This window comes from Etheostoma cragini, chromosome 17 (assembly GCF_013103735.1).
Source record: "Etheostoma cragini isolate CJK2018 chromosome 17, CSU_Ecrag_1.0, whole genome shotgun sequence".
Classification (NCBI taxonomy): domain Eukaryota; kingdom Metazoa; phylum Chordata; class Actinopteri; order Perciformes; family Percidae; genus Etheostoma; species Etheostoma cragini.
This window is the reverse complement of record NC_048423.1, coordinates 4585418-4607591: the sequence shown is the minus strand read 5'-3', so window position 1 is coordinate 4607591 and position 22174 is coordinate 4585418. Positions and strand designations below refer to the sequence as shown.

General features: G+C 38.9%; 2 protein-coding genes across 2 annotated transcripts in view; both read right to left on the bottom strand.

Moving 5' to 3' along the window:
- Positions 1 to 1274: 1274 nt before the first annotated feature.
- ddx43 (DEAD (Asp-Glu-Ala-Asp) box polypeptide 43) lies at positions 1275 to 11889 on the bottom strand. The gene is made up of 17 exons (XM_034898934.1): positions 11480 to 11889; positions 11100 to 11155; positions 10071 to 10188; positions 8632 to 8856; positions 8413 to 8494; positions 7463 to 7622; positions 4890 to 5008; positions 4608 to 4718; positions 4355 to 4496; positions 4057 to 4157; positions 3518 to 3605; positions 3202 to 3329; positions 2908 to 3017; positions 2585 to 2723; positions 2384 to 2471; positions 1501 to 1708; positions 1275 to 1363 (listed from the first exon to the last, which is right to left on the bottom strand). The coding sequence occupies exons 1-16, from the start codon at positions 11823 to 11825 to the stop codon at positions 1517 to 1519; spliced, it is 2205 nt and encodes a 734-aa protein (XP_034754825.1). The 5' UTR covers positions 11826 to 11889; the 3' UTR covers positions 1275 to 1363; positions 1501 to 1516.
- Positions 11890 to 16177: 4288 nt separating this feature from the next.
- Positions 16178 to 22174, bottom strand: part of kcnq5a (potassium voltage-gated channel, KQT-like subfamily, member 5a) — a 91214-nt gene continuing 85217 nt past the window's right edge. Inside the window, exons 12-15 of the mRNA XM_034898470.1 lie at positions 21935 to 22171; positions 19993 to 20106; positions 18482 to 18608; positions 16178 to 18091 (exon numbers count right to left, since the gene is read on the bottom strand). Of these exons, the coding sequence (XP_034754361.1) occupies positions 17015 to 18091; positions 18482 to 18608; positions 19993 to 20106; positions 21935 to 22171 (1555 nt within the window). The 3' untranslated portion in view covers positions 16178 to 17014. The remainder of the gene's footprint in view (positions 18092 to 18481; positions 18609 to 19992; positions 20107 to 21934; positions 22172 to 22174) is intronic.

Here is a 22174-nt window from a genome sequence, read left to right as displayed (position 1 = left end):
TGGGATAATGTGATCAAACATGCAGATATATGTTATGATTCTAGAAAATAATTTTCAGCATGGCTCTTTCACAACTCATTTACTTTGTTAGGCAACAAGAAATAAGTCAAATTACGAGAAACACAGGAGGAAACTGCATTTCCTACTATACAAATCTGCTTTATTTCAATCTGAATTTTCATTTAAAGCAACTCAGAAATGTAATGTTTTATGAGCATGACGAAACTCAGCCCTTGCAGGGCTAGACAGCTAAAGTCATTGCTTACAAGCCACCAAACATTAACACTAGTTTGGATGCCTTCATCATTTGGCAAATGTCTGTCATTACACTGCTCGAAGGCGCTAAACTGTCCGGCTGCTTGACTGACCTTAGTGCTACTGCTGTCCTGTTGCTCACATTTGTCTTTATTTAGGTCAGTTTTTCAGAAACGTCTGTAATTTAAACTGTTCTGTAATTTTTTTTTTACTCTGCCCATGTCTGTGCTCAGAGTACAGTATGTAGGTGTTACTTTTATTGTAACTTGTTTTTAATAGTAACTATTGTTATAAACCTCAACTACAAGTTAACCCAGCATTCTTGACAAAAGTGCTGAGTGATCATTTGAACCTCATTTAAAAAGACTACGTCAACACCGTTTAGAAAGAATGCCTTTGCATTTAGTTGTCAAAGCCATGCATACAAAAGCTGACATGGCATCCTTTAGTAGTAAAGAAAAACATTGTGAAATGTTATGGTACTCTGTTCTTGCTTTGATTTACTGCTTAGATTTCTTACCAAACATCTCTTGTAAAATCCACATACTGTAGATGAGCGCTTGGACTTGATGCAGGGTATCACTGTGAAAAGAATATTTTGGTTATTAAAAGTAGTAACTAGCGTGTCCATGTTTAGAAAAATAAAAACATTTACCTTTGGCCTCTTCCAGGTACGCTTTTACCATAATTGTGGAGGTATAGAAATTATGCGAAGCAGATTAGTGTAGAAATTTACCAACTAAAGTTACCAAGCCAATAAAATACACAGTGTTACGTCTCTTCAAATGGATTATATGGATTTATTTCTGGCCAAATCCACAAATCATAAACAAAATATTCAGTGTGATACTAAACACTGCTATGGTTGGAGAGACACAAAGCAGAAAACAACATTGTAACAAACAAAATTGTGCATTTTAAACATTTTTTAAAACAGGAGCACAACATGAGGTGTAACTGCCTCACTCATAATGGATGATAATCCAGTAAAAAATAAATCTAGTAAAACTTTTAAATCAAAAGACAAATAAATCAAAGGAAAAAAAATACTAATAATACATATTCAAAAGAAATTACAACACACAGATTCAGATCTTGTTTCACCTGGCTGAGGAAAAAAAGCATTGGAAAATCTAAATTAGTCCTACATTATTAATCAATCAGAATACTTTTCAGGCTATTAATACTTCATTTAATTAGACGTTTTGTAGACCTGTGTAGAAAACCTTGTGTGTGTGGACTTACTTGGACAATCAAGCATTTAGAATCCCCAGTTTTGGCTTTGATCTCTGCCTCCTCTCCCTCCACCATCTCTTCTTCCCCATCCTCCTCCCCTTCCACCTCCCCATCCTCCTCCCCTTCCATCTCCCCCTCCCCTTGGATTGCACAGCTCCTTTTCCCTCTTGTGCCTCTCGTATCTCTCTGCCATAAGCACCAGCTCCTCAGGGACTTCCTGCATAAGGATTCACAAAGATTACATGCATTTTACTAGGGTTTGCTAGGGATTTTATTAAATCTATTAAAAAAAAAAAAAAAAAAAACATTTAAATAAAACATTCTTCTAGGGCTGAATCTGGATATAAGTTCAATGTGTAGGTATTCGATTCTCAATCTTTTTCAACACCATGAAGGTAAAAAATGAAACGCAAAAAGTGAACTGCCCAGGAGTTTTTGTAACAGGTGATTGTGCCCTGCAACAACAAAGCAGTTCTATCACTTTTTCCTTTAAGTGCGGTTGAAAAAGGTTTCCCCGCCGCTTCTGCTGCCAATGAAGCTTTGAATATTTGCAATTGGAAAGCACTAGTTCAAAAAAATAAAAACATTCTGTATTTGGCACAGCACTACATGCTCGCTACCTGATAACACTTTTCACTTCAGGTTTGAGGTTGAAAATACAACTTGGGAACAAATCATTCTTTTGTTGCCATGAAGAGTAGGGAACAATATTTTCTTTAGAAGAAAAAAAAAAAACTAAAATCAAAGATTTTCATCAAACAAGGCCAATTCGGTAACATTGCTGTCAATGGAGTAAACCCCACTATAGCCTTCTATGGCTTATTTGTTAATGCAATTCATTAATCTGCAGTGAAATACAAGTAGAAGGTGAACATAAAATATGATGTCCAACCTGTCCTGCTCGCTCAAGGATGGAAATCAGCTCAGCCGACATCCTCCAGTCTTGTCTTGTTACCAGGGTAACAGCAGCACCTAAGCGTCTGGCACATAAATGCATCAACATCACAACCTAACCCAAGAACTGCCAGGCAGAGTAAAGTGGTCCGTAAACAGACACACAAAAAGACAGAGACCGAGAGACACACACACTTACCCTGCTCGGCCAGTTCGGCCCACCCGATGGACATACTCCTCTATGTTACGTGGGAAGTCATAGTTAAAGACATGTGTTATGTCAATGACATCCAACCCTCGAGATGCTAAATCTGTAGCAACCAGGATACGAACTCGGCCTGGGAAAGTAATAAACAGTAATTCTTTAATCAATTTAATCCTTTACTTATTTGAGCCTTTACATTGGCTTCAAGATAAGCTTCCCAGCTTGACACCAAAACAAAAAAAAGTTTCAGTCTCCTCTGCCTTCATGAGGTAGGGAAAGCATATTTTTAAAACCACACTTTCCATTCAGTTACATACCATCTTTGAAGTCTTTGAGGGCCTCTTCACGGTCATACTGCTCACGGTCACCATGGAGACTTTGCACAGCCAGGCCCTGCAGACACATGTCACTAGACAGGTCATCACACCTGAAGTTGCATGCAAATTAGAGACAAAAACATACACACATGAAATTGTTAGTAGAAGATGGTATGCACCGCCAGTGCCAATGCATGGTTAACTCTGGTATTTACAAGCAACTGCGGGTGGCAGCTGAAAACAAAATTTACTCCCTTAAATTTCCCCTCGGTTAGTGACCGATTCCACACTCACACGAGCTTCTTGCCAACAAAGATGAGGACTTTATCAGTGGGCAGCATGTTTCTGAGGAAGTCAAACACGTACGACTTTTTCTCGTCTTCATGGACGATTAGCACTGTTTGCTGCACCGTGTTAACAGCCTAAAACCCAGAGAAACACAGGAAGCATGAAACCATGGATTCCACACAACATCTGAAATTAATTTTCGAAAAGCCATTAAACTTAAGTAAGTAATCAGGTGGGACAAAGTAGGAGATTAAAACACACAAACATCAAGTAACAAGTCAACACGCCGAATAAATGATTGACTGTATTCATTTCCACATACCGCCAAGTCTAGGGTGCCCACATAAACCATCATGGGATTCTTTAGGTAAGATTTGGCCAATCGTCTCACACCGGTAGGCCAGGTGGCACTGAAACATGAGAGTTAAAGATGGATAAAGGAAGTTCATTTTCAATTCTATACTGCACATCCTACAACATTTCAAAGTAAATCTCCAAAGCATGTCTGTAAGGAACAGTGTAAAAAGTAATTAAACAAATGCAGGGCTTAAATTTGCTTTGAAAAAGTTATATTTTTATGATCTTCCTCACCTTTGTGAAAATGGAGATCAATTATACATAGTTGTGATAGATAAGTCATTTTTTAACATGATGAAACAAACAGTTCAAAGTTCATTAATATCTGCATTGTAACACTCTCTCCAAACTGTGAAAAAAACACTAGCCAACATTGGATGGTTTAAATGGTTTAAAAGGTGAGCAATGCAAATGCTTCCAAGAGAGGGCTACATCTGTACTTGTACCTTAATGTCCTGATCATTACTGTTTAAAGTGCTTCATGTACCTTGACCTGTATTGTACCTGGTCATGACAGTCTGTCGGTCTGGGCGAATGTCCAGGAGAATCTTCATAATCTGGGGTTCAAAGCCCATGTCTAGCATACGGTCAGCCTCATCCAGCACCTTTTCCCAATGACCAGAGCAGTTATTAAAAGTAACCGTTCTCTATTCTCACATACAACTTAAAAAAAAAAGGTTAAAAAAAACAAACAAAAAACAAAACATACAGAGACAAAACAAAGAACACAAACTTTTGCTACATTGGTTTGTGTTAACAGCTAAGACATGATGAATTTCACAAATAGAAACAAACAACTAACCAAGTACGTGATGGATCGAAGATTAATGAGCTCATTCATTTGTAGATCATTTAGTCGGCCTGGTGTAGCGATCACTATGTCCACGCCCCCCTTCACCAGGTTGATCTGGGCTCTCCTATCCCCTCCGCCATATATACAGACACTGAGAGAAGGAACAGAAGGAACAGTGATGGTCATGTCGCCTCTACATCGCAATTAACTTCTGAATCTAAGCTCATCCTTAATGACTTATGATGATGTAAGGATGCTGGACCTTTTGTATCCCTTGTAGCTGTACTTTTTGCACTCAGATTCAATCTGCAGGGCCAGCTCTCTGGTGGGGGTCAGAACCAACATGCCTGGACCACCCCGCTCAGCTCTAGGCCTATGAAGACAAGACAAAAACAAAGAAAGATAAACATAAATATCAACGCTGCAACCATCTGAAACAGATGAAAAAGGGACTTTTAGTGTTTTTGAGAAGAAGAAAAAACAGAAGAAAATTGATACTTTAAGAAAAAATTGCTAACACATAGGCAAAAGGTCATGGACTCACAAAGGCTGTCCATCCATGTGAATGAACCCTGGCAGGAGGTAGGCCAGGGTTTTGCCTGTTCCTGTCTGAGCAATGGCTATCAGGTCCTCTCCACTCAGTGACACTGGCCACGCCTGAGACTGGTGAGGAAACAACCAAAAAACACTAACGTACATTGATACAAAACAATTGACACACAGAACAACTGGTTTAAAAGATACTAATCAAGTAACTACTCTACAAAAATACTGTATAAAAGGTCCAGTGTGTAATGTGTTTAGTTGGTCATTATCAAAATTGGTGTTGCCCGTTAACAAACTTGTCCTTTTTCATAAATATTTACCACCACCATCAATTCCAAGTACTCCTGTTGGCTTAAAATTTTACATTTCCATTTGCATGAATTGGGGTTGATGCTTCATATTCATGCGCCAACTTGAAGTATGTTACCGATAAGGGACATAAAGGATATACTGCTCCGTTTTTTTTTTGCTGTCACTTGAGAAACTTACAGGTGCTGCTAATCTGGCCAGGTCTGAGCTGCTACTTTTTTTGTTTGTTTTTTTTAAACACCCCCCAGACCTTGCTGGAGGACGTGAGGTCCATGTAAACAGTCTAATGATATCCTTTGAAAAACAGGATGTGCGAGTAGACATGCGAAGTGGATCAGAGTAGAGGGTGCGGCATAACACCAGCTTCACATCTACAACATGATTCAGCATGTTTGAAATACTGTCATTGCAGTACACAGAACTGACTGTGAAATAGGCCTGTACAATTCTGGGAAAAATATGAATCATGATTTTTTTTGCTTAGAATTGATACAACAATCCTCTCCCACAACTTTTTTTCCTCACAAAACGAGTTATTGCACACATGGAATTATGAAACACGGGACATGATGGAAAACTGTCCATTGTGCCAACGGATGGTATGCACATGAGGTTTGCCTTGATCTTGATGAGAGTGGCGTAAGAGCTGTAATTCAAATGTGGGAAGATGTCAATTTTGGGACATATCATTAGTGTGCCTTTAAATCAGTGAATGTTTTCGTCTTTCAACACTAGGCACCCTCACCAAAGGTGGCCAGCTACAGGGTAATCAAACCTGAGCTTGTGTCCCATGCCCAATTGTGAGAATTTCCTGTTTGTTTAAATGGCGCAGACCACGGAACTATGCAAGGCAGGGGCGTCTTCTTCCCAGAGTCAAGCCTAGAGCTGACCGCATACCTTGTTCACCCTCTCCTTGAGGGTTGGGACCTGGGTTCTCATGTGGGGTATGGGGTGTGGGATTAGTGAGCGGGTCGTGTTGATGCTCTTTGACCCCAACAAGGGTATCTTCGCTTGATCCATATCCACTGGCTGCTTCTATTAGCCGCTTCCGAAACTGATCTAATTGTCTGTCGCAAAGCCCGTCCATGGATGCCAAGGGTTTTCAGCATCTTTATGGTGGAAGAAGCCACGAAACCTCTGCATTCCACTTTAACCAATAGATTCTCGCTTTACATCCTCGTTGAATATCTGCTGCGAGTTCTGTTTGGGGAAGTTTCTTGCATTCATAGGCCTCTACCTTGGGACTGTGAGCTCTATAATGTGAACAGACTTCAGTGAAGAAGACCAGAGTACCAAGTCTGGCCTGAGGGTGGTGGTTGTATTCTCTGCTGGAAAAATTAGTTGCTGGTCAACTAATCAACTTGCAACTTCCAGTTAATCATGCAGGCCTACTGTGGAACTATTTGAATGCACAGGCCAGTGACGACAGTACATTCCATCCGACCAAGCCTCTTACTGTGAAGTGAAACTAAAATCTGAGAGGTAGATGATGTTTCATTTCCCCTTGCAGCACACCCATGCTTTGATTCATTAAAAAAAATTACCAAAGTAAAGATAGATTTGGAAAGATAAAAAAAAATTATTGTAAAAAAGTAAAAACTTTATAATTAAAATGCTCATTACTACTTCAAACAAAAGCACTGTCGTAATGTAGCACTTTATAAATAAAATGTGCACACACCCAAACATTTTACATATCTGTTGTTTCTACAATTTAATGATTAGAGTAGACAAATGAAAAATGTTTTAGATTTGCATATAAATAACTATAAAAAAGTATGTAAACTTTTTTTGCTTATTCAACATAATGTCATCTAAGCTTTCCTTTCATTTCTGCTTTTTGTGAAGACTACAACCACATATTATAAAAAAAAAAAAAAGGCTCAATATTTCCTGTCAAGGCAGCCATTTACGGGTATTTCCAAATATGGATCTTGGTAAATCACGGGGATTACTCATGGAAACAGACAACGAACAAGCTACGTCACTACATTTCATTGATATAACACACCAAAAAAAATTAGGTGCACATTTTTGAAAATTATTTGTGCATTTTACGGGGTAGAGGGCAATTTTTAACTGGTTGTATACACACTGTTTACACAGTAATTCACCCATATAATAATAATAATAAAAAATAATAATAACAGTAATATAGGGTTATTGGTAAGTAATCCAACAAAGTAGCCAGCAGAAGTTGGATTTGAAAGTATAATTAGTGACATATTACAAAATAATTTTTCCCAGGTGCCAGGCTCATACCTGGATGGGGGTGGGCTTGACAAAGCCAACTTGTTTAATGTTTTCCATGATCTCTGGATATAGTTCGAAGGCCTCCAGAAAGGTGCGACAAGGATTGGGAAAAAGACGCTTCTCCCCCTCCTCCTTCAGGTCATCCACATAGATATTGTTGTTCTCCTTCCTGTGAAAAACATAAGAGTAGTTGAAATAAAACCACGCTACAATCCTGGACATCCTGAAATTTATTTTAACAAAAACATGCATTTGGTCCAAAGTCTCTCACTCCAGACAACACATAAAAATCAACTGTGTACTGTGTTGCTTTTTTGTACTGTGTTTAAAAGTTGGACATTGAATATTCTTCCAATTTCAATATCCAAGCCCTTAGTAATGCTAAATAAATTAAATGAACAATCATTTGCAAAAGTGACCTTGATCCCGAGACACACAGCTAACAGTAATACACCAATAACTTGTGTCCTGAGAACCTACAGATCAGGGCTTGATGCAACTGGAGTTTTTTTGTCCTGCACCACCAAATTTGAATGACTGACTATCCTTTGTTGTCAACTACTTTTTTTCTCACCCTTAATAAGTGTGTGCAAGTGTGTACATCACAAATTTGCATACAGTTTACTGTAAGTATTACTGCTGGACCTGCTCAGATAACACACAAAGATGTAGACAAATGGCACCACCTATTTGTCTGAGGCTGTAATGGAAAACAAGGCAGATAACACAAATGTAAGTTAGTGAAAGAAATCCAGCAAAGAAAATGGGAGATTTTAAGTTTCCAAGCCTGTTCATAACACCCTCAGTCCATGCTTCTGACCTTACCTCTACTCTAAAAAAATATATATATAAATATATATATATTTTAAATAATACTGCATTGTATAAAATTGTGGACAGCAATTTTTACACCCAAAGGGTAGAAGATGTGATAAAAAAAATAACACAGGCAAAATTACCTCCATTCACTGACTTCCTCTGCTGTGAGCATGGATACACTCTGTGCCTCAGTGTAAAATTTCTTCTTTAAGGGTGGGAGGTCTGAAAAAAACGTTTACAGTCATGAATGAGGCCAACCAATCATCATAAAAGGGGAAATACATAAATCAATGAAAAACATCACTTTACAAATACTTGTGGACTGCAGTGTGTGTAGAGTAGCGACTGTGAGCCCTCACCCTTCCACTTGAGCTCTGCATACTTGTCCTTGTTCTCCCGGATGGTGTTCCAGTCTATGGATACAGGGGGCGGGGCAGCATCTGCAGCTTCTAATTCTGCAGTAGACCAGACCGAGCTATCCCTTACTCCTCCACCACCACTCCCTCTGTAGCCTCCTCCACCACCTCTACCTCTGTAGCCTCCTCCGTCATCTGCTCCACCATAGTCTCCCCCTCTGCCAGGACCTTGGAAAGAGATCATTAAGATCAGTCGGAAAATCAGTTTTTTCCCATTGTTTTTGCCCACTGTTTGTAGTTTTTCTCCTTCTGGGCACTAATATAGTACATTCATTAGGTCTTCGGGATAAGCACACATTTTTCACTAAAGTTTAAACATTTTTACTCTAGACACTTGTCAATTTTTTTCACGCCCCTCCTCACCTGTGATAGGCCAGCTAAGCAGTGTTTCCAACAAATTATAAAGCAATTTGTGTATGTGTGTGTGTATGCTCATTTGCATATTCGTAACGTCAATTCAAATCGTCAATTTCAAGCATAAAGCTTAGTGGTTGTGTCAGCAAGGCAGTAGAAAGAAATAGAAATCTTTAGCCAAATAATCACAAATTCAATACAGGAATTTATTTTACCTTAAGCTTATTACTTACTTAGCATATGTAAAGTTAAACAAAAAAATTCTACAAAAGGGAGAGAAAAAGAATTTTCAAAGAAGGGTTGCCAAGGGCCAGGCCTGCTCAGGTGGGTCTTCCTCCCATCGTGACCTCTTGTCTCTCCTACCTACATCTGCCCCCCCACCCTGACTCTTCTTCCGTTTCTACTTGCCTGCCTGCCTATGCAGAGAGCGGTGAAGGTTTTGGCAGCCCCAGGAGAGAGATACCTTGCGTGCTCGCTGGACAATACTGACGACTGTTTTTACAGAAAGTCACTGTTTTCTAAAGAAATTCGCCAGATTTCTTGCTAGTAGCTTTTGTGAAAAAAAGTAGTTAAATGCTCTGAAAAAGCTAGCTAGAACTAGCTAAGTCTACCGAAATAGCAATCGCTTATTGCAGAATAGGCACAGCACCTCAACATAGTGCTGGTGTTTGGAGCATAGTCTAAATATGTACACCTCAGAGTTCAAAGCATTAAGGAAAATAGGCTGCCCTCAGACCAAATGCTGTGGTGGACACCACGCTACCAGGTAGAGTGCACTCAGTGCATTGTGGCTGATTTAGTTAATCTAGAGAGATACTGTGCAGATCTTTTTCCCCCCACAAATCAACTAATCAATTGGTTGAAGAGGAGGTTGAATTTCAGAAGACCAAGACTTTTAGTTGACTGCAGCCCTACTTGTGTTAGAATCTGACACATCAAATCACAAAATATGATGTTTGCCTTAACACACAACTGCCATAATCCTTTTAGGATCAAGACTAACATTTTCTAGAAAAATTACTTTGTACCATTGCGAAATCGAGAGTTGCCATCTGCTACCAGTTCTTCAATCATCTCCTTAGCCTTCTGCTGGGCAGCAGAGGACCCAAAGAGGACCACCTCAGCTTCATTGTCCCCATTGTTTATCTAAAATCAATAAAAAAAAGTAAAAAAAAAAAAAAAAAACAGAGTTACAAACAGGGAAGAAACTAATATTGTATACTTTGCATCCCCGTTTCCTTCACTTCTTTTTTGTCTTTGTCTGACCGTCCCACTGAGAAAGAATAGGAGATATGGGAGCAAATCATGCAAGGGGAGAGGAAACAAGGTGTATTTTGAGGGCTGAGACGTCCTTTCCTTTAAAGCCTCACGTAAATTCATCAGCTGTACAGACGGAGTTCACAACGGCTTTCAGCCGGACAACTTTCGGGAAGGCTGCTGTCATGTGCCCTCACTCATAGCTCCTTTGAGATTCCTCCTCGGGTCAGAAATAAGAGCTTTGTAACTGTCTTTACAAAGGAGGCCAACTTCCGGTCCAAGCAAGGAGCTATTAATTAAGAGAACTGAGATCCAGCCACGGTCAGACCACAGTGCTTGTTCATGCAAAGAGCAACACTCACAATGTTTAACAAAAGATACTGGGAAATAGCACAATCTTGCCAAATTCTTAAGATGATTTACAGCTTGATCTGCATTTCAGGTAATCTGCAGTCCATTTCCAGTTTACATTGTCTGGAATTGATCCTGATCCCCTATGGTTTGAAATTAAGTCCTGATAAATAAAGACATGCATTTGCTGATTTTCAGCTCTAATTACCTCCGGTAATCGGACTTCTGTCATTTACAATCACAGCCAACTGTTGGTTAACTTAGACAGACAGAAATGCCCAATCTAATGTATTGTTCCTTTCTCAGACCCCAGGAAGAATATATGTCGTCAAAGCATCGTCAGTCAAGTCCACACTGCCCTGCAAGTGTACATTAATGTTGGCCAGCACCATAAACTTATTGATGGATGCGCCATAAAGTCACAAGGTTGAAACTAACAGCCAACTTGCCTTGATCCTAGCACCAGTGCTCTCCTCAAGTTCACGAATTTTGGCTCCTCCGCGACCTTTAACAGAATTATAATGTATTTAGAGTCTTGGCAAAATCTCTAGCGAACATAAGCATTGGAACAAATTAGCTGGCTAGCTAACAAGAATATGTCATACCCATACACTTTATTTTCAACAGTTTATAAATCTTAGTAGAATGTGTATATTCTATGTGGTAGAAATGAACCTTAGCTACACTATCATGTCGGCATCATTTGTTAGCATGGCTGGCTACCTAACGTTAACTTGGCTCAACAGTTTTGCATACTTTTTTTTTTGCTAAAAAGTTTGGCTAACTTACAGCACCCTTTAAAACGGAAACTACTGCTTTAGAAACCTACCTATTACCCTCCCAACTACAGAATTTTCTAAGGTGAAAGTCACAGGCTGGAAAGAGTCCGACTTTTCATTGTCAAACGTTCGTCGTCCAGGGCCTCCGCGGTCCGTGCTGCGGGAACACGGGCCGACTTCGCCTCCACTTCTTCGACTTTTGTGTTCAAAACCTTCGCTACGATCGGCTCTCCACTCTCTTGAGGCTTCAGACCTGGTTCCATTTCTTACACCGAAATTAACATTTGGGCCCTGACTGTCATAACGTGACAATTTCCTTTCATTATGAGTTGGTTTTGTAGCACGCTTCTGGATGGCAACGCCGCCCTCGCTGTACTCGTCTTCCCAGTCAGACATTTTAAATTAGACTCCCCGCCTGCCAGCTAGCTAGTTCACTAACCGCAATTAGCTAACTGTCAAGCTGTCAATCATGCCTCCTTCAAGTTCACTGTGCAAGTATGGGACTTTGGGATGTTAGAGAGATTTTTGATGAATGTTGTCTTGCAAGTATGAATAGTATGTTATGTTATACAAATTGCAAGTATAAAATAACAAGGTGAAAGCATTTGCCAAATAAATATACTTAAGAAAAAAATGCCATGCACTTTACATCCATTAGTCCATTATCCACAACCTCGAACTTGATATATTCTCATTCCGAAAAAGGCAACATGACCATGTTTCTATTACTCTGAGATTGTTTACATTTTTAATTGCTATAAAGACACACAAAAACAGAACAGTTTAGTTAATTTGTACTTTATTAATGAATAATACAATTACTTTGCATTTCTCATCCAGAAAATATAATGTGCACTTTAATAAATTAATTTCAAGGAAATAATACTGTTAACATTATCAAGCTTTAAGGCCCAGTTGAGTAATAAATTACTGTTCATGCAGTAGAGAAATGAGAGTATTTTAGCCATCAAAGCCATATAAAGGCTGTGGCTTAAGCGACATGATGTCAATTGGATTCCCAACCCAAAATGAGCAGTTTGACTTCAACTGTACAGTATGCTATGGGCTATAGGCAAACAGGACTAACACCCATGAGAAGAAAAAATGAAGACGTTTGGTATACAAGGAAGGCACCCTTAAGCAATTCCCAGATTGCAAAAATGAGCTTGTTTTATGAGGGGAATAATCCCTGGGCTTTCCTTGTGTTTAATATATTGCTCAAAAGTAACTGACAGTTTTGGTTGGCCACTTTTTTATATGTAGTAAAACTTAATCAATACCTGCAAAATTACAAAATTAGGCCTTAAATTACCATTTCACATGTTTAAGGCTTCCCAAACTCACCCAAAACAACTACTTTTAAGTTGACAATACATTTCATCATCCCAAAACAACTTCTGAATGGGCTGTAGAATATTTCAAAATCAATCTACAAATGTTAACAATCCACATTTGTTAGGAGATAATACTTGTTATATTATATTACAAAATGTTAATTTGCTAAGAAATGCACTTAACATTCAAAAAAGGGAATATAACTGAAAAACAGTGATGAATAAAGGTTGTGATTAACACATTAAAATATATTTTAAGACGTATATTTTTAAGACTGCTATGAACATGCAAAAACAAAATATTAAGATGGTTGACGTAGTTTTTTGCTATCACGAGTAGTTTTAGGACAGTGTCATTTAAGAGAAACTTGCTAAACACCAGTTTCCATAGACCTGGCAGGGGGATCTTCTCAATCTTAATATGGACGAAGTGTCCCAAAATATGAATGTGTACACTTGAGTAATTTTAAGATTTATAATAATCCTAAATGCTACATTATTGTAATTATGAATTATGTGGTGAGGAGGGAATGCATGCACATTCAAAATCCGGATAAATTATACTTTTCTTTGTAAAGAGGCCACACATAACTCACATTTTAATATTAATCTCAGATGAGATTCTGACTTGTCTTAGTCTACTGCCTGTTAGTCTCAAGTTTCCTTTAGGAAAATTCCTCTGGATTAGAGCACCGGCTGAGTGCTGAAGTAACAAACTCATGGTACCAATTAAGATTTTGTATTGAGATTACAGGGGTATCATCTCACTCCGTCCCTATCCTCTTCTAGCATGTAAATATTTTAAATATTTTGACACTGTCAGCAGCAGAATGGAGACATGGATCAAGTAACAACATGCATACTGGATCAACAACAGTGCATGTACAGTAAATTGTTATCATGGGTTCTCATCTGAATCCAAGACAACCTTCCATGTTATAAAGGGAGTATGTGCATTGCACATTTCTCCCTGCATCACCACACTACACCTAGTGTTGTTCTTGACTGGGAGGAGGGAATAAGTTCAGTCCAGCAGCCTTTAATCCTCAGTGATGCACATAAGGCAAACCAGCACCCAGTAAAAAGATAGGGTTTGTCTAAAAGACTCTTGAAAAGACCTCAAAAGGTTGTATGGTTGTTCTAAAAATGTATCCTGTTGTAGTAATCGGGTTATTTATATCACTACTGCCAAATTAGAATATAATAGTCATATATGCAGATACTTTTTGTTAAAGCTTTGGAAGAAACATTAGTTTAACATGCAAGACATCCAGGCTACCAGCCAGTGTGTCTTGCAACTTAGACATGCTTCATCTCATGCTTGGCTGAGAAAGCCCATTTGATAAACCTACAGCAATTCAGCATTCAGACCATCAGCAACTAACTCACCAGGGTACTGTCCAAAGTAAGTGGCACATGTCCCAGCACCTCGTCTTGAGTGATTGCTGATAGGCCAATTTCCCCCCCTCCCCAATAGGATTGGCTCATCCAAATTTACTGACAACTTGCTGACAGGTAAAATTACAGTTTTTGCCGATTTCTTACACACTAAAAGTGAATGCTTGGACAAAAGCATCAAAACCCCTTACAAAGGCACCAAAAGTACAAACAGATTTTCTGCTTTGCACTTTGTTTGCAGTTCTGCAAAATACTACACACTGTTTCTTACATTTGAAACTTTTTTCAAGAATGAAAACTCTTGCAACCATTTGGAAATGCAATACACTATCTGAAATAGCAACACACCCCACACACACGGTCACTTGTGTGCCCCCATTAGTCCGTAAGGAGTTCTCCATCATTATGCCATTTTAGGTCCCTACATTACTGCATACATAATCATATTTGTGGATGCACTAAACAGGATGGATGAGGGAACTGTACAAAGTTTACTGAGAAATAGTTATTATGTGAATATGTGAAACCTTGAGAAAGGGAGGAAAGTTTGAGGAAAGGCAAGCTAGACACAGGAGTGACAAGCTAGCAAAGTAAGATGAGATAAACTTGCAGCTGTGACTGTTTGAAAGAAAGTTTTTGTTTCTTTATTCTACTTTGGTGAACTGTTAAAAAAATGTTAAAGCCTAAACTTGCCTAATACACCCAGCTACAGCTCAACCAATGGTGAAGCAAAGAATATGATATACTACACCCATTTATGTAAAACAATGATATGCTAACCCCCATTTATGTAAAACAACTATACACTACACCCATTTATGTAAAACAACTTTATGTCTACACCCATTCAAAAAAAAAGGCAGAGCAAGGGTGCTTTGGAAGACTGCTGAATGATTTCAGTACTCATCCCCTTTGCAAAGCACAAAAAGCAAGTCTGTTTTCTGTGTGCATTTTGTAACTTGAGGCTTTGAACCTAACAATGGACCCCAGCAGCTGAGGGTTTGTTGTCATTTGTTAGTTTCCACTGGGTTGCTCTGGTCTGGGACTGGTTCACCAACCACTGTGTTGAAACTTCACAAATGTACACTCAGCCCCTTACTCCCCATTTCTCAATCTGAAAGTGGAATCATTTTAAGCTTGGGGTTGGAAAGTGTATGAACGAAAACCACATGCCAACACGTCTCTTCTGCAAGCAATGGAAGAGGCACAATGATCCACCACATCCTTTACAAAAAAAAATGTTGTTTACCATTGCATTGTAATTTCACTGCAATTTTTGTCATTGGTTGCTGTACTGTAACTCTACTTTTCTTTTTTGAAAAGGTTTTTGTTGTAAACCCTTTAATGGTAAAGGACTAAATTATATATATTTTTCCTGGAACTTTCCCGGGATTCTGTATGAGGAAAAATATACATAATAATACAAAATAATAAAGAGAGCAGAGTTTTGTAAAAAGTACATCAGTGTGTTGTTGCTGCTTTGAAAGAGTAAAGTGGTGAATGTGTGAAACATTTGTTGCAAAAATGCCATTTCCAATAAGGATTGTTCGATTTTGATTGCGGTTTCATCTTGAAAAAGAACTGAAATATTTATTTAGTGTTGTTTATTTATCTGGCTTTGGTGAAGAGTTTTGACTCGATGAGCCGAATTCCCCAACACATCTGTAAGCTATCGGCAAAAACTGTAAGCAACCATAAAATCTTTACCCTTGTGTTATCTTCCCGTCAAAATTAAAACACTTTTAGTTGATGCTTTTTATTGATGTTTTTAACTTTTTCTCACGTTTTTGTCCCTTTTGATGTTTTCAACACTACGTAACTAACTTATTAACTTTAGTTATACAGTTATTTTTGGAATTTAGGGTCAATAAACCTACTTTTTAGAAAATTATACCTAATGTTTGAGCACTAAAATTAAAAGAATGTATGTTGATGGATAATCACAGACTGGAATATCTCAACTTTTACTCAATACTATTTCAAATCCACATACTGGTTTGTGTGTTTGTTTGTTTGTTTGTTTGTTTGTGTGCGTGTGTGTTTGTGTGTGTGTGTGCATGTATGCATGCGAAAGAAGTGGTTGACCTATATGTTTAACTACACTCTTGGCATTTGCAAGTTCCACCTGTCTTTGGCTGTGAGACAATCATACAGTATTCCTTTTGATTTGATTCACTCATTCAATTATCAAAATTAAAATGTAAGCTTGATGGAAATTGAATTTTAAAAAGAAAGTTAACATTACTCACAGTATATTTTTGTTGTGAACCAAATTATTTGATTGGCATCTACACTTCGATGTCTAGACTAGGCTCAGAAATCACAGGTAAGATCCTTTTCTTACTCTTTTTAAACAAAACATTTTGTTTCATCAACGTTTTTATTATTATATGGTCTTAAAAAAAGTTAATAAAATGAATCTCTAAATATCTAAATATCTTTAGATAAGACCAAAGCAAATTCTCTTAAATGAAGGTATCTTGTATTTGTGTATTGTTTGAGTATTTTGTCTGATGTAAATATGACCACTTTCGTACATGTTTTATACTTTTCTTCTTCATAAAAGTAATGTTAGTACCCTAATGAGTGGACATAATCATGTTAGACAAAATGTGAAACCTTGTATGTCCATGTAGAAAGCACTGATTGGACATTTACATTGAACATTTGAACAATATATGTAGAGTGTAAAAATACTTTAAAAGTGGCTTTCCCAACAATGGTTTGTACATACAGTGTGCGAGTGTGTGTGTGTGTGTGTGTGTGTGTGTGTGTGTGTGTGTGTGTGTGTGTGTGTGTGTGTGTGTGTATGAGTGTGTGTGTGTGTGTGTGTGTGTGTGTGTGTGTGTTTAGTTATGCCAGCTGTACGTGTGGGGACTGACAGAGAAACTCGGGGTGAGGTGCAGCCTCCTCCACAGTCTGTAAAAGGTCTGAGGGGCAGCTGTCAGGTCCCTGGGACAGTAAGTTGAAATGTTCTTCTTTTGGCTCTAGCTTGCACTCCTTAATGAAGAGTTCTGTTCCATCCCAGTTTCTAAGGTCACCGTAGGCATTGCCACGTTTGCTACCATTGCTGCTGCTGCTGTTGTTGAGCACGGAGGCGAGACCAGGGGCACGTTGGGTCGAAGGCTGGTTGAGATTGTTCACAGAGAGGGATTTTCCATGACTGCCTTCCAATTCTGAAGGCTTCTCTTCTGGGCTAGACGAGAGCAGCAGAAGGGGATCAAGCTCCAGGCTCATGTGCCTCCTCCAAACCCCCTCAGATTTCAAGGCAGTCTTCTCCCGCAGCTGCACCCTTCCCTGGGTGGGGCCTGCCTCACTGTCCCCTCCCTCATCAGCGTCGACACTGGATCCAACAACAAAAGAGGGGCCCAGGCTCCCCTCATCCACCAGCTCTCCATCTGCCATTTCATCTGGAATGGGGTCAGCGGAGTATCGGATGTGGGAGGGATGCATCATGGGGGGCAGCCGGAGGGTAAAACCCCCTGTTGAGGAAGGTGGCGGTGGGAGGTCAGGGAAGTGTGCTCTTTTGGCGTTACCATTGGGGGTGACCAAGGTTGGGTAGGGGCTATCGGGAGGCAGCAGTGGTGATGGAGAGAGTGAGGCTGTTGACGGGGGATAGGATGGAGGTGCTGAGTCTGGGGGTCCGTCATCATCAGCATGTGCCAGGATGAGCCGCAGGCCTCTAGGGTTGGCGCCAAGAGAACGATGTATGTCTCCATTATTATTTCTTCCACCTCCAGCTGGATCACCTCTGTGGGGGGAGGGTAGATCCCCACCAATGATGGAGGGCTGGTAGTCAGAGTTGCAATGCTGGTGGTTGTCCAGCTCGAAAAGGGGAAGGGAGGAGAGGGTGAGTGCTGTGGGGCCTTTGTGTAAGACTTGGCGGTAAACGTCCAGCAAAGAGTCCAATTTTGATTCAATGGAAGTTACCTGGGCAAAGAGAAAGGTGTAAAGGAGTGAAAACATAGAGGGAGGCAAAGAGAGAGAGAGAGAGAGAGAGAGAGATAGAGATAGCGAGAGAGTGAAGCTTGAAGAGCTGTTAAGCAGCTTATGACTTTATTGATCTCAATTTTCAACCAAGAATTTTCCCGTAACATTGACAGATCTCTGGTGTTTTTGAAACAGATTACAGTCCACAAAGTGAGTTTTGAAAAGCAGAAATCTCCTGGCAAAATAGTTCCTGAGTCATTAGTATTGATCAAAAGCCCAAATCAGCTCATTGCAGATCATCAACACTGAAGGGGACTACAAAATTGCAAATGCATTAGAAAGGTTAGTGCTGATGTAGTTTTTCCCATTTATATTGTTTTCTTAACTCACCTGTCTCTCCACCTTACACACACGTCCCAGCATGCTCATGCTCTCTAGGGAGTCTCCATCTGGGTGCAGTTTGTCCTTCATCTTCTTATCTACAGGAATCTGGCCTCTTCCCAGAATCTGATCCACCCTGATCCACACACAAACTGGTGTTAATATACTTGAAAAAATATTCATGTTGTAATATAAGTAGGCGCCCAAGCTTCATTTCAGGTTATCCCAGGCAACAAACCTAAAGCAGCAGTAGGATGTTAAGATTAGAGTTAGTAGAACACACATCACACATAGCTTGGTTGTATCAGTGCCATTTTAGGAAAACCCTGTATCTCCAGTTTTTCTGGAATAAAGATAAACAGTATTTTGAGATTGGATTAAATGCAGTCTGTAGCCATGGGTTTCATGGGCTTGTTTTTAACAAATGAAAACCAAAAGCAATAAAACAATAATAATAATAACATTCTCACAAGTCATAGGAAAAGAGAATAAAAGCACAAGTCATTTATGAGAATTTTATCTCAAAATTAGGTTAACAAATATAGTATGTTCAAAACAACGATCATATTGTTGATGTTGGGTGAAAACCTGATATCACAAGATGGCAATACATGTTTGAGTTAAATGAATTCATCAGACCAAGAAAATGTTCTCAGCCTACAGGATTATCCTTCCACTTGAAAAATACCAATACTGAAGTTACAAGGTTTTTGTAGAACACTGTTGTGTGTGTAAATCCATTACCAGCTATTTATTTTACTTTCAATTCCAAAAGGAATATAGAAGACGTAAAGTTTTCATAATGTTTTGCTTTGAGACATTTAAAATCCAAGCTAGATGCTAAATGCTGCATTCAAATTACCAGTGAATCTGTTTTCAGCTTCTGAATGTCAGCATTGATCAAATTACACAAGTTATTTGACACTGTAATACTGCTGAATTAGTGGAGTTAATAAGGTTTGTACTGTACATCTCTAACATGCATTGATCTAGCAAAGGTCAGCACCCAGAAAATGCCACACATGATTTTGTTTGATCTACAACAAAAACACATGAATTGATTGGAAAACGCTTACAACTGCATACAAGTTAGCAACATTCACAGGCACACATTTTCCCCTTTGTGATGAAGGGGAAAAGGATGCAGTATGGAACTATGGATGGGATCTAATGTATCAACAAGGAGGATGTGTTTGGGCTTGTTTGTGTAAAAACGTTAGTACACATTTGCATCAAATGCAAACATTTTTGATTAAAACTCACAAAATGGCTGGAGTTAAATGCATTATAGAATAATCGTGTTTTAGGTCAACAAGTTTCTTGTAAAACCCTTTTTGTGTATCTGAATTGTCAAATGCAAACTCCAACCATCTGGTGCAGTAAGAAAGTCTGTTTGCGTGTGTGACATTTCACAGTCAGTCAGACACTTTTCAGGACAGCAAGGGAACTAATGGTCACCATAGGGGGAACTAATGGGATTCTAGTGAGGTAAAACTTAAATAAATTTTAATAAAAGTAACCCTGAGCCAGGGAGCTTCTTCCTGTGGTTGCTGTAATAATAATGCAGGGCAGGAGAAGACATGTTCCTTGGTCTGCTACTCAGGCTGGGACCAGAGCCCGCTGCACTGGCCAGTCTAGAGACAGGAAAAAGACTGGGTCAGATAAATCTCTTTCTTTCTTTCTTTCTTTCTTTCTTTCTCTCTCTCACTTTGTCTGTCCCTCAAACACTCACTAAAGCACAAAGCACAGGTGGACAAGTGAACAAATCCAGTCCTATACTAACTGACATTGGCATGTAGATAAACACAGAGGATGAGAGGGAAATGTAGGCTAAAAATGTAGTTATCAAAAGTCAATATTGGTACTATAATATTGGTATTTTCTAGATGGTCATGCTCAGATGTTTTATATTTTGCAATTGAATTATTTTCAGTTTCTGCAATATTTTCAATCTGAGCCCCACATTTGTATTCATGTCAATGCAGATTGATTTATAAAACAGCATTTAGGCTGTGATGTGTCAATAATAACCTGCACTTTACTAATCTAAAACAATAACTGAAAAAAGTATGTTTTTCAAGTCATTATGTCTGGATTAACAAGACTCTTTTGATGGAGGAACATACAGCAGTGGCAAATATGATCATGCAGATAGCTTATCCACAGGTCAAAGCTTCCCCTTCAAGCCATGTTTAACAATGCAAATTATTTAATGACGTTATACAAATTCAAAGAATCAGTTTTGCACTTCTGTTTACTTGTCATGATGTTGACCACATTAAGGTTTACATTATTGTTATTACGTTATTTCTATCATCCTCAGAGAGTAAACCTGTGGAAATAGAATATTAATATGAAGACCGACATAATGGCGGTCTAGTAGCATTGCTAATGAGATATAGTAAATGTAGATTGCAGCACTCAGGTGGTCTGTGTGTACCTACAGCCAATAGACACACTTCTAGTTTTATTGACAACACTGGCATCGTCTAGCATCATTCAGCACAACAAAACAAGATAACTGAAGAGCTTGAATACAAACTTCCGTTGAAAAAACCTGGTTTGTAAATGTGAAAGTCCCAATCCATAACTGGAAAACCACACTGCTGAAACAATATTTCCAGGTTTACTTTATATAGATCAAGTGATTATAGACTTATTACACAAGAACTGAAAGTGTCTATATTGAAGCTGCAAAAGGAAATAGGAACTGAACTAAAACTACATTTTGAAGGAATTCAAATTCTCCATGTATCTAATATGATAAATAAAGTTGTATGACTTCAAATAAATTCTGGATTGGAGCTTTTACATGAGGACAAAATAGATGCATTGAGTATCTTTTCTTATGTCACTTATAGTATCTTTGTTAGCTAGAAAAATGTTCTAGTTGGATGAGGTCCTCAAGGAGCCCAAATCGTGTAATTAATTCAAAAATGACATTACTTACTACGGATCAAATTAAGATTATTATTTCCAATGCTTGTTTCTTAATACACATCATTGAGGCCCACATCACCACAGCTATGTTATGTCCACAATGTAACATCTCCATCAAACAATTCTTTCTTTGTAAAACATTGTCCATAATCTATTGCTTGAGCTCCTTGATGACCTCTAAAGCCAGACGTGGGTCAAGCAGCCAATTTGGTAAGTTGTTTTGTGCTGGTACAATGTATAACGGCTACTATCTCAGATTCATTGAACCTCCCCTAACTTCGAGTAGACTAAAACCAACTGTGAATAATATTTAAACAGGACTGCATCTTAACACAATGAACAGAAGTAAACCAAATCTTCCGTGGCTATTTCCAACCTTTATGGGCTATTCATGTGTAAAGATGCACTGTATTTTCATATGCATGAATGCATGCTGCTTGACCCAAGTGCAACATCCTGAAAGTTTTTGTTATGTTAGCGGGGAAGCAGTTGGAGAGCAGATAAGGACAGGGTAGGTCTAACCCCGGTGCAGACTGTTTCCTCCGGGCCTGGCTGTAATATAAATGCAGGGAGGGAGAGGATAAGGTCTTGATGCGGCTGCTGAAAGGCCTTGGAGGGGGACCCACTACAGTGTCTAGTCTGGGAGAGAAAGGGGACACAGGTGTACATATACAGTACATACACAGAATCACACATTGGGTAGAAAAGACATACCGGTAGTTGGAAGCTAGATCAAGGATAAAGTTGGTTAATTGAATATAT

Bases quoted from the DNA above. Each gene is read 5' to 3' on its own strand.
- ddx43 (XM_034898934.1), bottom strand. From the start codon at position 11,825: ATGTCTGACTGGGAAGACGAGTACAGCGAGGGCGGCGTTGCCATCCAG. The intron at 3,606-4,056 runs GTACAATACAGG...CTCATGTTTCAG, and splicing joins CGACAGACTGTCATGACCAG to TGCCACCTGGCCTACCGGTG. The intron at 3,330-3,517 runs GTATGTGGAAAT...TCTGGGTTTTAG, and splicing joins TGGGCACCCTAGACTTGGCG to GCTGTTAACACGGTGCAGCA.